The sequence below is a fragment of the Tribolium castaneum genome, chromosome 3, assembly GCF_031307605.1.
Source record: "Tribolium castaneum strain GA2 chromosome 3, icTriCast1.1, whole genome shotgun sequence".
Taxonomy (NCBI): Eukaryota; Metazoa; Arthropoda; class Insecta; order Coleoptera; family Tenebrionidae; genus Tribolium; species Tribolium castaneum.
In genome coordinates this window covers 15783792-15797079 of record NC_087396.1, presented here as the reverse complement: position 1 = coordinate 15797079, position 13288 = coordinate 15783792, and the positions used below count along the sequence as shown (strand labels likewise).

Sequence of the window (13288 nt, the reverse complement as noted above, 5' to 3'; positions counted from 1 at the left end):
GAGCAATGTCGCTTCAAGTCGTTCTTCACGCATTCGGCTACAACAAAAAAAGTACAAAAGGTTTAATTATTTTCAGTAATTTTCCATTCACACTGAAGCTTATTCCGAGTTCGAATACATTTGTTTCTTTGAGTTAAAATAAAATAAAAGAAAATAAAAAATAGGGGATATCATTTTTGGTAAATCAAACGAAAAACGACAAAATAAAAAAAATCCCTAAAAAAGCTAGTTTATTAATCAGAATTATTTTAGAATTTAAAAATCATTTAATACTAAACATTAAAAGAAATATAACGTTAATACTTGTACGTTGAAACCTTCAAACTTCTCTTCCTTCTATCCTTTTTTTATGAGATAATTTGGAAATTCGCGGTTGTCAAGCTGACAATTCTGACATTCCTACAAAGTAAGGTTAAGTTATTGTTTATATTTTTTTAAATACTTTTTTATTTATTTTACTTTCTCCGCGCTTCTTAATTTGCCAAAGAAACGTTATAAATATTTTAAATCACATATTTTTTATCGAAAAAATTGGTGGAGCGGGTATGGTAGTGGTTTCTTGAGTGCCTTGTTGGCTACTTTCTCCTCCGGGAGATAAAACGTGTCCATTAGTACCGTTATTACGTTATTCAACTCGAATACATCATGCCCACAACATGAATTATCGTGAAAATGGTCCAAAAAGAGAAAAATTTGCAAAAAAGGTAAATAATATACGTAACTGGAATTTGATTAAACTTTTTTTGAATAGTTTCTGGTGGTTAATCTTCGGCACTATTTGTGTTTTAACTATGACGACGAGGTTTTATAAAATAGCAGAGCCGGACCATGTCTGGTAAGTTTTTTTATTTATTAGAACAAGCAACAAACGATTAATTTTAACGTTCTTAGCTGGGATGAGACTCATTTTGGCAAAATGGGTAGCTGGTATATTAACAGAACTTTCTTTTTTGATGTACATCCACCGCTTGGCAAGGTATTAAAAACCCATTTTCGGTGCAGTAATATTGAAAATTGCAATTTTAGATGCTAATAGGGCTCTCTGGGTACTTAACTGGTTATGATGGTACTTTTGCATTTGACAAGCCAGGTGATAAATACGAAAATACCAGTTACGTTGGAATGCGAGTGGTAAATTCAAACTTTTTTACACTTGGCTAATAATTATCAACAGTTTTGTACAGCTCTGGGGGCCACTTTGGTGCCAATGTCGTTTCTGGCAGTTGATGAGATGACCCAGTCCATCACAGCAGCCACTTTTGCGTCCCTTTTGATACTTTTTGGTAATGTTAATAATTCATTTACAGTCCGCGGTATTCAACAAATATTTCCAGATGTGGGAATTCTCACTCTAACTCAATACATACTTTTGGACCCTATTTTATTATGTTTTATCATGGGTTCAGTTTTGGGGGCTGTGAAAGTGTCATCACCCCGAATCAAGGAATTTACAGCAACTTGGTGGTTTTGGTTGGTTTTTACGGGCACTATGTTGGCCTGTTGCATTTCTGTAAAATTTGTGGGGCTCTTTGTGGTACTACTAGTGGGGCTCATGACCATTGCTGACTTATGGAGTATTCTAGGAGATATGTCGCGGCCTGTGGTAAGTACTTGAAATTTACAAATTTTAAAAATGTGGACATAAAAAGGCGAGTTAACGCATTTTTTTATTTTTTTTTTTTTTTTGTAAATGTGAGGTTACATTTTTGACAGTTGACAGATGAGCAAGGTTATGTCATTGCAAAAATCGCATTTTAATGAAAATATGATGCTAACACAATAAATTGACAATAAAATTGGACGCGTACCGTCGTTGGCGCATAATGTTAGCTCTCAGAACCGCAAGTTCGTTGATCAGGGTGGTTAATTTCCGCGCACCGAAAACTAAGGTTAGGACACTGTTAAGTCCAAATATCCGCTACATTTCAAAGACGACAATCTTTTTCAACAACAAGAATGAGACCCTCCCTGTGCGAATCGTCGGTAGTGCCCCTAAGTCAGTGCAACCCTACTTGAAACTAATGCGACTTGACAAACCAATCGGCACATGGTTGCTGTTCTGGCCCTGTGGCTGGGGCATAGCCTCGGCGGCCGCGCCTGGGTGTTTCCCCGATCCCTACATGCTGGCCTTATTTGGAACGGGGGCTGTAATCATGCGGGGCGCCGGCTGCACAATCAACGATATGTGGGACCGCGATATCGATTCAAAGGTCGCACGAACCAAAGACCGGCCTTTAGTCAACGGCGATGTTTCTATGAAAGCCGCTTGGGTTTTTCTTGCGGGTCAGTTAAGCCTGGGTTTGGCCGTTTTGTTACAATTAAACTGGTATAGTGTGTTCCTGGGAGCAAGTTCCATGGGTCTAGTCATAAGTTATCCGCTAATGAAGCGCTTCACCTATTGGCCCCAGTTGGTGCTAGGGCTGACGTTCAACTGGGGCGTCCTCTTGGGGTACAGTGCCATCAAGGGGCACGTCGATTTGCCTGTTTGCTTGCCATTGTATTTAGCTTCGGTGTGTTGGACTATAATTTACGACACGATTTATGCGCATCAAGACCGGGCTGATGATTATAAGTTGGGGATTAAGTCGACGGCGCTTAAGTTTGATAGGGATACGAAGTTGTGGTTGAGTGGATTTAGTGCTGTGATGATGGGAGGGGTTGTGCTCTCAGGGATTATGAATGAGATGGCGTGGCCATACTACGCCTCCACTGCTTTAGTGGCCTCACATCTTGCCTCCCAGTTATTTACACTCAACATTGACAATGCCAGTGATTGTTCGAATAAATTCGTGTCGAATGCGCAAGTCGGATTGATCCTGTTCTGTGGAATAGTCTTAGGAAATTATTTCAAAAAAGATAAAGGCAAAAAGGAAAATTTTCATTCCGCCAATGTATTAGTTACTTAATTGTAATTCAAACGTTTCCTCAAATAAATTATTTATAATTATTTTCGTTTTTTTGACCCTTAGATGGACACAGTTAAGCATTTAGTATCAAGAGGAATTTGCCTGATTGTTTGGCCAATTCTCCTTTACATAACTTTCTTCTACATACATTTGTCAGTATTAAACAGAAGCGGAAACGGCGATGGCTTCTACAGTTCAGCGTTTCAATCCCAGTTAATAGGGAATAGTCTTCACAATGCCAGTATGCCGCGCCAAGTGGCTTACGGGGCTATAATCACTCTAAAAAACCACCGAACGGGTGGGGGTTACCTACACTCCCATTACCACCTGTATCCGGAAAATGTTGGAGCCCGACAGCAACAGGTAGTCCAATTTATCACGAAACGACAATTTCAAGAGTCATTTTAGATCACCACTTACACCCACAAAGACGATAACAACAAGTGGTTGGTCAAAAAATACAACACTGAAGACACTTCCGGCGTTACAATCGTTCGCAGCGGCGACTTAGTCCGTCTAGAACACGTCCCAACTCGACGCAACCTCCATTCCCACAAAGAGCAAGCCCCCATCACTAAAAAACACTACCAAGTGACCGGTTATGGCGAAAACGGGACCGGGGACGCGAACGACGTCTGGAAAATCACCGTTATCGGAGCCAAAGACGGCAGTGAAGTCACTGCAGTCAGCAGCAAATTGAAATTCGTCCATTATTTACAATCCTGTATTCTCACAACTAGCGGAAAACAGCTCCCGAAATGGGCGTACGAGCAACAGGAGGTTTCATGCAACCCCAATCTCAGAGACCCCCACGGAGTGTGGAACGTCGAGGAGAATATTTTCGAAAAATGTGTGTCCCACTTTTTGGATAATTTAATCTGAACGTTGTTTTGCAGTGCCAAATGTGAGTTTCGAGGTGTATGCGCCCAGTTTTCTGGAGCGGTTTTTCGAGTCCCACGCTGTGATGTTCCAAGGAAACGCTGGGTTGAAACCGAAGGAAGGGGAGATCACGTCGAGGCCGTGGCAGTGGCCTATTAATTACAGAGTAGGGGGACTGATATCTCGAGGCTAAATTTTTAATTGAAATTTTAGGGCCAATTCTTTTCCGGTTCAAGCTACAGAGTGTATTTATTAGGAAATCCGGTCATTTGGTGGGCCAATATCATTTTCCTACTAGTTTTCGTGTTTGTTTTTGGGGCCAATGCCATTCGGCAACAACGGGGCTACATTAAGTCGTTTTCCGAGTCCCACAAAGAGAAATTGGTGGCGTGTGCGTGGCTGTTTTTGGGGTGGCTTTTGCATTATGTGCCGTTTTGGGCAATGGGCCGCGTTTTGTATTTCCACCATTATTTCCCGGCTTTGCTTTTTAGTTCGATGATTACAGGTGAGACGAATTTTATTTGGGATTATTTATTTTGTAAAATTATAGGAATCATCATTGATTATTTATTGGAGGAGATACCGAAATTTTTCACAGAAAAGACAGGCAACGTTGTGTATCATACATTGGTGGCGTTAGTTTTGTCCACAGTGGTTTATAGCTTTTATTTATTCGCGCCGTTAACATACGGAATGAGCGGTCCTAATGCCAACGAGCCCAATTCTACAATGTATGGGCTGAAATGGTTGGACACGTGGGAATTTTAACGATTTTGTACTCAATTTTGTATTCTTTTCAATATTAAAAATTGTTCATTAATCGTTAATAATTATTTTAAGCTTCTCAAACAATACACTAATAATTCAGAGACGTCCGTCCCAGCTATTATTTATTATTTCAATTTGTAGTAGAGATAAACCGTTTCAGAGAATAATGTTTGAGAGATAAGACTCGTACGAACAGTTTTAATTTCATTTTCGTGCCATATCTTTGAAATCTAACCAGCAGGTAATTATAAAAAGTTGTAAAACAATTATTTTTAAGTTAATGTAGATAATTAAACTTTTCTGAAACAAGTGTTAAAGCCAGAACTGTTCTATCAGAATTCGGATAAGGCAATAAACACTGATAACAACAAATTAGTGCACCAATCCTCGAAATTACATCCCATTTTTTGACGTTTCTGTTGACAGTCAGCTGATTTCCTAACCTCAAAGTGTTTTTTGTCACTTATCGGCATAAACAAACAATACATTATTGCCCCGACCAATGAAAGCCCACAGTCGGGCCCAAAATTTAAAAATAAATCCATTCATTTAAAACGATCAATTATCTTGTGCGTTGGTTGATAAGAGAAGCATCGAGTGGGATGATCTCATAAAGCGACTTCCTGCTGATAAAGCCCTGTTTTCCTCGCCTTCCAGCAAATCTATAATGAAATGGATAATTCTAATCCTTCTGTACCCGACAATACAATGCCAAGAGGACGAAAATTTGGAAATCGTGTCCAAGACTCGAACGTCCTACCTGCAGAAATATGGGGGCTACGTGGACGTGGTCGTGATGCATGTGGAAGTCCCTCCAGAGGTGTCTTTCGCATCACTGAAGTTCACGGCAGATGAAACCAAGGCCTCGATATTTGGTAATTTTTAATATCAATTGCTCGTTTTGTAATAAATGGCTGCAGGTTGCAAACCACGGAAAGTATTATTGTACATGAAGCACAAGTCTTTGCCAGTGATCAATCCAGACGGGTCGAAGTTCCCAGACAGTTTTAAGAACATTTCGAGGTCACAGTATTTGTACCTTGAGTTGATGAGCGACAAAAGTGTGAAATATTTGAATTTGACGTCGCCCGATCCAGGGTGCTATTTTATAACTGCCTTTTTGCCATACAATAACCCCAAGCACGAGTCCATCCAACCACCAGGTTGTAACTTTACGATTCGAAAATTGAGATTAATTTATGTGTTTAGAGTTGACACCGGAGTGCTACGCTTTTGTGGAAACCACCCTGTACATAAGGCGGAGGCCTAGCGCTGGCCAGATCGTCGAGGGCGCCTCTTACAACGTCGAGACCTTCACCTCGCACAGTATTCTCTATACATTTTTCGTCCCCGAATTCGTCACACACGCCACCTTCCTTGTGGACAACATCACCTTCGCAAAGACTGCAACTCGTCTTGTAATTCGTATCCAATCCCGTTCCATCCCTTCCGAGAACAATACAATCAGAACTGAAATAATAGAGCCCTCTTATACCAACAAAGTCACTATTCCCTTCAACACGGAAGAGGATAACTGGCATTACATCGAATTCCTCTTCGAAGGACCTGCTTCACCCACCGAGAGTAAATCTAGTCTTAAATTCACCCTCAAGTACTTCGCTGAAGACTCGGAGAGGACGTCCAATAATTCAGTTTGGCGAATATTCAACAGCGACCAAATAACAAAAGTGACCAAGTACAAGCAGTACGATTTAGTAAGGGAGTCCAGCACCGAAAGCTTCTCCTATTCGTACGAACTGAGGCAAAAATTCACGATTTCGTCAAATGTTGCCGTGAATTTGACCAATAAAGAATTAGCAGTGCTCCAGTTCAAACTGCGGGAACATGCGGATATCGGCGGCACGCTCCAGTTTATCCTAGCGTTCAAACCACGCATCAACAAAAGCAAACGGATAATCGAGGACGAGCCCGCAGATAACAAAATCATAGCTTGTATTCGGCCCGAGGCTCCAGAATTGCCAACTTGGCCCAACTTGTGTAACTACGACGATAACAACATTGTGGCCCCTCTGGTGTTGGGCAAATCTACCGATAACTCCTCTATGATGATCCCCTATCCCGAATCGGGGGTCTGGTACGCAACCTTCAAGTTGTTCTGTGGCGAATGTGTGCCTTGCAGTTGTCCGAATGATTGCCAGAAGAAGTTCAAAGCGTGCGTCAAGGAGTGCCAAGCGAATTGTGTGAAGAAAGAGACTTGTAACAATTGTTCACTTGACTGCAAGACTGAAGTTGTCAATTCCAACGGTTGTGCGAAATGTGACTGTGATGGGCCGTGTCTTAGGAGCAAAAAAGAATGCAATTCGAGTGTCCTTTTCGATATTTCGTCAACGGCGTGTGCCAATAACTGCGGAAAACACGGAAGGTGCATGTTCATGGTCTGCGATGGCGTCGTCTATGCCACCTGTGTCTGCACTGACAATTACAGAGGTAAAAAGTCTTTTGACACACGAAGATAAATATTATATAGTTTCAAAACTATAAAAAAACTGTTTTTTTTTTCACAATTGGTATTCTCTTTTAAATAAAGGGTTTTCTTGGCACTAAATACAAACAGAAACACAGATAGTTTTAATTTGTGGTCTATTTGACCCCCAAAAATGTAAGTGTGCTGTTGTCATTTTTTGTATAATTTTGAAACATCAATTATAGTTAAGTAAACAAATAAACCAATAGCACAGTTAATAACATAAACGATAGAGGATTAAATACGCCACTAAAAACCTTTAAATAACAAGTTTTAAACAGATACTTGATAAAATCACCAAATTACGAGTTTGTTTTAAAGTGTACGAAACCACTGACAAAATATTTAACGAACGAAGTCCGACAATAATGAAAACAGAAGACTAATAATTAATACGGTTTCTAACGGAGCGAATAAATAAATAAATAAATAAACAAATAAATAAAAATTATTAATTAAGTTATCTAAAGGCCCTGCATTTTCTTAGTGTCCAGTGTGGTGCAAATGGCATGCTCTTGACATTAATTTTCATACGAGTTGTAACAGTTTGGTTATTTGGACCACAATAGACGCTAAGAAACTGCACGGCTAATAGAAAAAATTACATATTTTCACCTTAACGTCGTTTATCGCCATTGGAGACTGCTATTTGTTAAAATAGAATAATGAAAAAGTGATAAGTTTTGAGTAATTAATGTTTTAATGCCTAACTGCACCGTAAATAAGTCCAGCTTAGAATAAAATAAGTTAATAAAATTGTCAGTGGTTGGTTTAAACTAAACCGTACCTTGGGTGTCGTTTAAATAGCGCTTAATATCAAAAAAGCAATTTAATGCACAATTTGAATACGGATTGATGAGAAATTACGGTATTCTTAGTTTGTGTAATGAAAAAATTAGTTCTATTGTTTCGAAAAATATTTTCAGCGAAATAAAATGTAATAGACTTTCGGTATAGTAAAAGATTTCTCGTTGTTGCTGTCGTTAAAAAACAAGAAAATACTTGGGTAGCAATTGTTGCAGCAGCAATTCTATACATTATTAATGTTACCAAAAATAGAGACGAAGGCGGAAGGACAACCTGGAAATAATAATTAACGTGCTTAATTATGAAACTCTTTTTATTGTTTTTATTTTTTTTAATTAATTTTGAACACAAAAGCAAAAAGATTTATCTATTAACTAAAAAAATGTCTACAGCAGCACTGAACTGTTTTTTTTTTAAGTTCAACTCTTTAAACTATAGGTACGTCTAATTCCAAAGACTGTTTTAAATTCGTTGGCTTATACTCCTAGTTCTTCCAATTCCAGTTTTCATTTTTGAAGTGTCAAGACGAAAAATCTCGACCAATGCTTTTTCGTCTTTGAAATCAAAAGTTTTTTGCTTTTTCATTAAAATAAGTTTTTCTTTTTGGTCTATAATTATTACGTTAACAGATATTAAAAATAACAGAAAACCCGCAATATTTTCACGTATTTATATACTATTAACAACAGGCATTTGGCGGATTAAATTAGCCGTTAGCCTGTTAGATAAAATGTTATAATAATTTTTAATTAATTAATAATAATAATAATTCATAATAATAATTTATGTAAGCTTACTCATATCTGTAACCCTAACTTAGTTACCCATAAGCAGAACTAGTGCAGTTAGGCCTAATATTGACAATAGAAAAAGGTCGGAAACTTTGCATAATTCTAACAATAGTGTCTAAAAGAGAATTACATCATAGTTGTGTCTTGGCTAGGCCAGCGTAGGTACAATTTAGACCTACGCTAGTGATGTAATTCTTTTTTAGACGCTTGTTATTTTAACAATAATTACCACTAAAGTTTAAAAAAACTTGAAAAAAAGTTAACTAGTTTTACTCTACTAATAACTCTTCAGAAATGGTAGCTCATCAAGTCACCTATGAAATTTGAAAGTACTGTGCCGCTTAATTTAAATTGTGAAGTGATAGATCCGTCAAAACAATGCAAAAAGGCTTAGAAGCTATAAACGAAAGAATGCACAACAACAAAAATCACGGGGAGATACAACACAAATCAAGACAAACCCAAAGACATGAAACAACTTTACCGAAAAATGCAAAAAGTGTGCAAAAATTTAAAAATTTGACGGAGATAACAGTACCTACTTAGAAACAACAGTAGTCATTTGAATGAAGCGGCACATTGAATTTGAATTCCATAGTCAACTTGATGAACAATCTTTTTTGAATAGGTACAAAGCACCAAATTGTAGGGTACCTTCCGTAATCCTCTACCGTTTTTGCACAAACCAAAACTTGGAGACCGTGTTCAAATAACGAGAAGATATTGTGGCCGTGGCTTCAATCGTCTTTTGTTTCAGGCTGGGATTGCTCGGACGCCTCTGAGGCCACCCCATACTACATGATCGTCATCGAACTTCTTCTATTGGTCCTCAGCAACTTGATGTTTCTGCCGACGGTGTATGTGGCATACCGTCGCAAATACTACGTCGAAGCTATAGTTTATTTCGCAATTTGCTTCTTCTCAACCTTCTACCACGCGTGTGATGCTGGCGAAAACGTGATTAGTTTTTGTATAACACGCTTGGGGGCGTTGCAGTTCGCCGATTTCTATTGTGCCCTTCTGGCCATTTGGGTCACGCTGATCGCAATTGCTGACTTGCCCTCTTATTGGCCAACTATGTGTCATATAACCGGCGCTATTATCTTGTCTTTCACGACGACTATAAATAAAACTGGAATTTGGGGGTTTCTTTTGCCCGTTATTTCGGGTCTTGTGATTATAGCGATTAATTGGTTCTTGAAGTGGAAGAGAGTTAAGCGGTTGTTTTTGCACAAGAGGTATTTGTACGTTTTTATACCGCTGGGTATGCTCGTGGTTTGTGTCGGGTTGACGATTTTTATATTTTTGGAAACGTCTAATAATTATAAGTATTTGCACAGTCTGTGGCACGTTTTGATGGCTGTTGGTGTTATGATACTGTTGCCGCAACCGAATACGTTTCAGCCGGAAACGGTGTTGTAACTTTCGTCCAATTTCTCTTTAAGATTAGAAATGCGTTTATGTGTTTATTTAGACGTCCATTGTTTCAGGGACCGTCTCGAACAAAGATTTATAACCGTAAGTCAAAGAATTTTGTGTTCCCTCCTTAGCTAGCGACTTCTTGTACCCAAAGTTGCCTTCTACTATAATGTAATTAAGAAAAGCACTGAGTGTGAGAATAGTCCTTCAATATTTTTCTCATTATGAAAATTGTGATTTTCGATTGGAAATGTAAAACAGTAGATTACCTTTATGACACTATTTGTTAGGATACTTTTTACAATGCTGTTACTCATATTTATTTATATCGTTTATTAAAATAAATGCAAATAATAGTACAATTTGTGTAATTAAGTAATAAAAAATGTGGCCCCGTCTGATACATGAACAAGAGACAGTTACTAGGGGTTATTCTTGCTTTTATAAATAATAATTTAATATTAATGATATCACAGCACGTTTTTGTTATTTTTTCGCCCTTAATGAACCACAGCAGGTCCGTACCTTATCTCCCTCTCAAACTGTTCAGCCTTCAAAGTCCCATCAATGCTTTCGCAATTCTTATTGAACACCGAGTATGCACTAACTTCCCCGACTTTCCTAGGCCCAGTCCTAGTGTTCACGTACATGAAAACGATAGCGGAAACAATAAGAAAAACAGTTCCGAACTGAAACTCAATGAATATCACATACAAAACGACCCAAAGTCCAAACCACAACAAATAATAAAACAAATCGACATATGAAAAACAGTCAATACTCTCATCATCGCTACACACACTGGACGCATCTTCGGGGTACTCTTCAGAGGGGCTGGGGGGCACCAAAGCCTCTTTCTCAGCAGGCTGTTGGACACAACAATCAGAACCTGCATTTGTCTTAAAACAAGTGACTTACGCTTGGTTCAGGCGTCTTCGGCCGTTTCTTCCAAAAACCATCGAAAAAGTTTTTCGTTTTTACTTTTATTTCGTTGATTTTCTCCTCTCGGGCTTTGCGGGCCCGATATTCAGCCAACTTTTTCTCCATTGGGTCCATTTACAAGTAGATTTTTAGGTTTTGTTTATTGACACCTTGACGTGTAATCAGCTGTAGCGCGATTGTGAGATTTTTTAGAAAAATCGTGCAAAATATGGCCCAATCAGTGGGAAAACAGCTGGTAAGCAGACTTTTCTTTTTTAATTACGTGATTAACTAACACTGACGTGGCAATTATGTCGGAACTGGAGTTTTCGCACAATAAAATAAGTGAGGTTAGAGCGGGTTCATTGACCTTTTTTTCAAAATTTTTAAATGGTTGGTGACTTTTGTGCGCATGCGCCGTAGTGTACTCGAAAAATTTTTGATTTTTTTTAAATACCACCATTGATCCCAAAAAATTTAATGTAACTAAAAGGCTTGTTAAATTTTCTGTAGAAAAAAAAACTCGTATGATCATCGCGATTATTAATAAATAATCTCGCTTGTTATTATAAATAACAAACTCGTTATTTCAATAAAACCACTATACAGAATGTCCCAGAACTGGCGTTATATGGTTCTAACTCGTAGAGTTTGAAAATTAAAAAACTACTTAATTACAATTACACTTTAAAAAACAATACCCCACTCCGTCACCTACTAAATAGGGCCACTTTCTTTGCAATAATTTTAATAATGAACATTGAACCCCCAAATTGTAATATCTTTTAAACCAGGAACAGCTCAAGCCTGTGTTGTAATTTTTTATCTGACTGTAATTCTTGTGACCCTTGTTCTTAAAATCGTACGATTTTTGTGTTATTGTGCTTGCATTACGATAAGATAATGCAAATGCCCCCCATGGTCACTATTAGCATCTGTAAAGCGCTGAATCATGTTGTTTATCCAACTTTTTAGATATATCTTATTAAAATTCGTTATTAAAATGCGTGCGAAAACCAGTTAAATAGCGAAGGGTTTGCGCTTTGAATAGAACAAGTTTGCAAATAAACCAGTCGCACACAATCAACTCATTGTAGGGTTGCTGTAAAAGCTGTCGCTGATTTCAGTTTTTGAGCACGCTTCGTGCGATCGATTCATTTGTATGTATCTCTGAGCGAAATTAAAGTAACGAAAATGTCTGGTAAGGTACGTACCTTTTTTCATTGCTTATTTATCGGAAAAACAGCCCCTAAAATCGGCCATTCATTACTAACCAAAAGCCACCACAGAATACATTTTTCTCAAAATATTTCTAGCCTCTTTTGTATTCATATTGGCGCAGTTCGTGCTCGTGGAGGGTCCGGATAGGTAAGAATGTTTTATTTAACCATCAACCGATAGTAAAAAATAAATTTTCAGCCCTAAATTTAAAAGAAATCCCCTACGACATCAAACCCGTGTCTCTCATCAAAACCGGGGGTGAGCAGCACACAAACGAGTTCAGAGAGGTCAACCCGATGGAACAAGTGCCTGCCCTCCACATCGACGGAGTCACCTTGGTGGAGTCTTTGAGTATATTAGCTTATCTGGAAGAAACGAGGCCCCAAAGGCCGCTGCTTCCGCACGACGTGGTCAAACGTGCAAAGGTGGGGGTCAATGGGCTTTTGTCAATAGATTGCAACTACTTTGCTTCAGGTCCGCGAAATTTGCGAAGTAATTGCGTCAGGAATCCAGCCTTTGCAAAACCTCGTCGTCCTCATTCACGTCGGGGAGGAAAAAAAGAACGAATGGGCTCAACACTGGATCAACCGGGGCTTCAGAGCCGTGGAGAAGCTGCTCTCGGCCAGCGCGGGAAAGTACTGCGTCGGGGACGAAATCACTCTAGCGGATTGTTGTTTAATACCACAAGTTTTCAACGCGAGGAGATTTCACGTGGACCTGCGACCGTTTCCAATTATTTTGCGGATTGATAGGGAATTGGAGAATCATCCGGCGTTCCGAGCGGCTCATCCGAGCAATCAGCCAGACTGTCCCCCCGAAATTGCCAAGTAATCGGAAAACAGACGGTTTTTTTATTGCTCAATCAAAGTACAAATTGTTTCAGCCCTGACCCTTACGTTTGATTTATTGGTTTTGGTAGGTTTATGCATTCGTTGAAATTCTAGATCTGATATTTTTTAATGCTTTTTAATAAATGTGTTTTTTGCAAAATAAGTGATGGTTTAAATCAGCCTTGTCTTTATTTAGTTTCGTGTACGTACAATATTGACATTGTTCAATAACAACAAATTACAAATTTGGAATTCGACTAG

At 38.6% G+C, this 13288-nt stretch overlaps 5 protein-coding genes across 6 annotated transcripts; 4 read left to right on the top strand and 1 right to left on the bottom strand.

Moving 5' to 3' along the window:
• The first annotated feature begins 329 nt into the window (after nt 1–329).
• tw (twisted) lies at nt 330–4605 on the top strand. Its single transcript, XM_968346.4, has 11 exons — nt 330–704; nt 752–835; nt 892–976; nt 1027–1131; nt 1175–1283; nt 1335–1603; nt 2970–3269; nt 3315–3756; nt 3803–3951; nt 3999–4290; nt 4336–4605. The coding sequence occupies exons 1-11, from the start codon at nt 673–675 to the stop codon at nt 4551–4553; spliced, it is 2085 nt and encodes a 694-aa protein (XP_973439.1). The 5' UTR covers nt 330–672; the 3' UTR covers nt 4554–4605.
• Coq2 (Coenzyme Q biosynthesis protein 2) lies at nt 1635–2947 on the top strand. Its single transcript, XM_008197433.3, has one exon. The coding sequence runs from the start codon at nt 1824–1826 to the stop codon at nt 2904–2906; it is 1083 nt and encodes a 360-aa protein (XP_008195655.1). The 5' UTR covers nt 1635–1823; the 3' UTR covers nt 2907–2947.
• A 68-nt stretch (nt 4606–4673) lies between the features above and the next one.
• On the top strand, nt 4674–10525 carry LOC662270 (uncharacterized protein). Its single transcript, XM_968381.4, has 5 exons — nt 4674–4794; nt 5211–5428; nt 5474–5716; nt 5763–7001; nt 9394–10525. The coding sequence occupies exons 2-5, from the start codon at nt 5221–5223 to the stop codon at nt 10056–10058; spliced, it is 2355 nt and encodes a 784-aa protein (XP_973474.1). The 5' UTR covers nt 4674–4794; nt 5211–5220; the 3' UTR covers nt 10059–10525.
• Saysd1 (SAYSVFN motif domain containing 1) lies at nt 10369–11111 on the bottom strand. The gene is made up of 2 exons (XM_968416.5): nt 10974–11111; nt 10369–10921 (listed from the first exon to the last, which is right to left on the bottom strand). The coding sequence occupies exons 1-2, from the start codon at nt 11109–11111 to the stop codon at nt 10556–10558; spliced, it is 504 nt and encodes a 167-aa protein (XP_973509.2). The 3' UTR covers nt 10369–10555.
• Nucleotides 11109–13190, top strand: LOC662347 (probable maleylacetoacetate isomerase 2). 2 transcript variants are annotated; one of them, XM_008197438.3, is made up of 5 exons: nt 11109–11232; nt 12293–12344; nt 12396–12622; nt 12672–13024; nt 13066–13190. In XM_008197438.3, the coding sequence occupies exons 1-5, from the start codon at nt 11206–11208 to the stop codon at nt 13097–13099; spliced, it is 693 nt and encodes a 230-aa protein (XP_008195660.1). In that variant the 5' UTR covers nt 11109–11205; the 3' UTR covers nt 13100–13190. The 2 variants fall into 2 exon arrangements, with proteins under 2 accessions (XP_008195660.1, XP_973541.3); XM_968448.5 differs by lacking the exon at nt 11109–11232 and adding an exon at nt 12001–12182.
• The last annotated feature ends 98 nt before the right edge of the window (nt 13191–13288 follow it).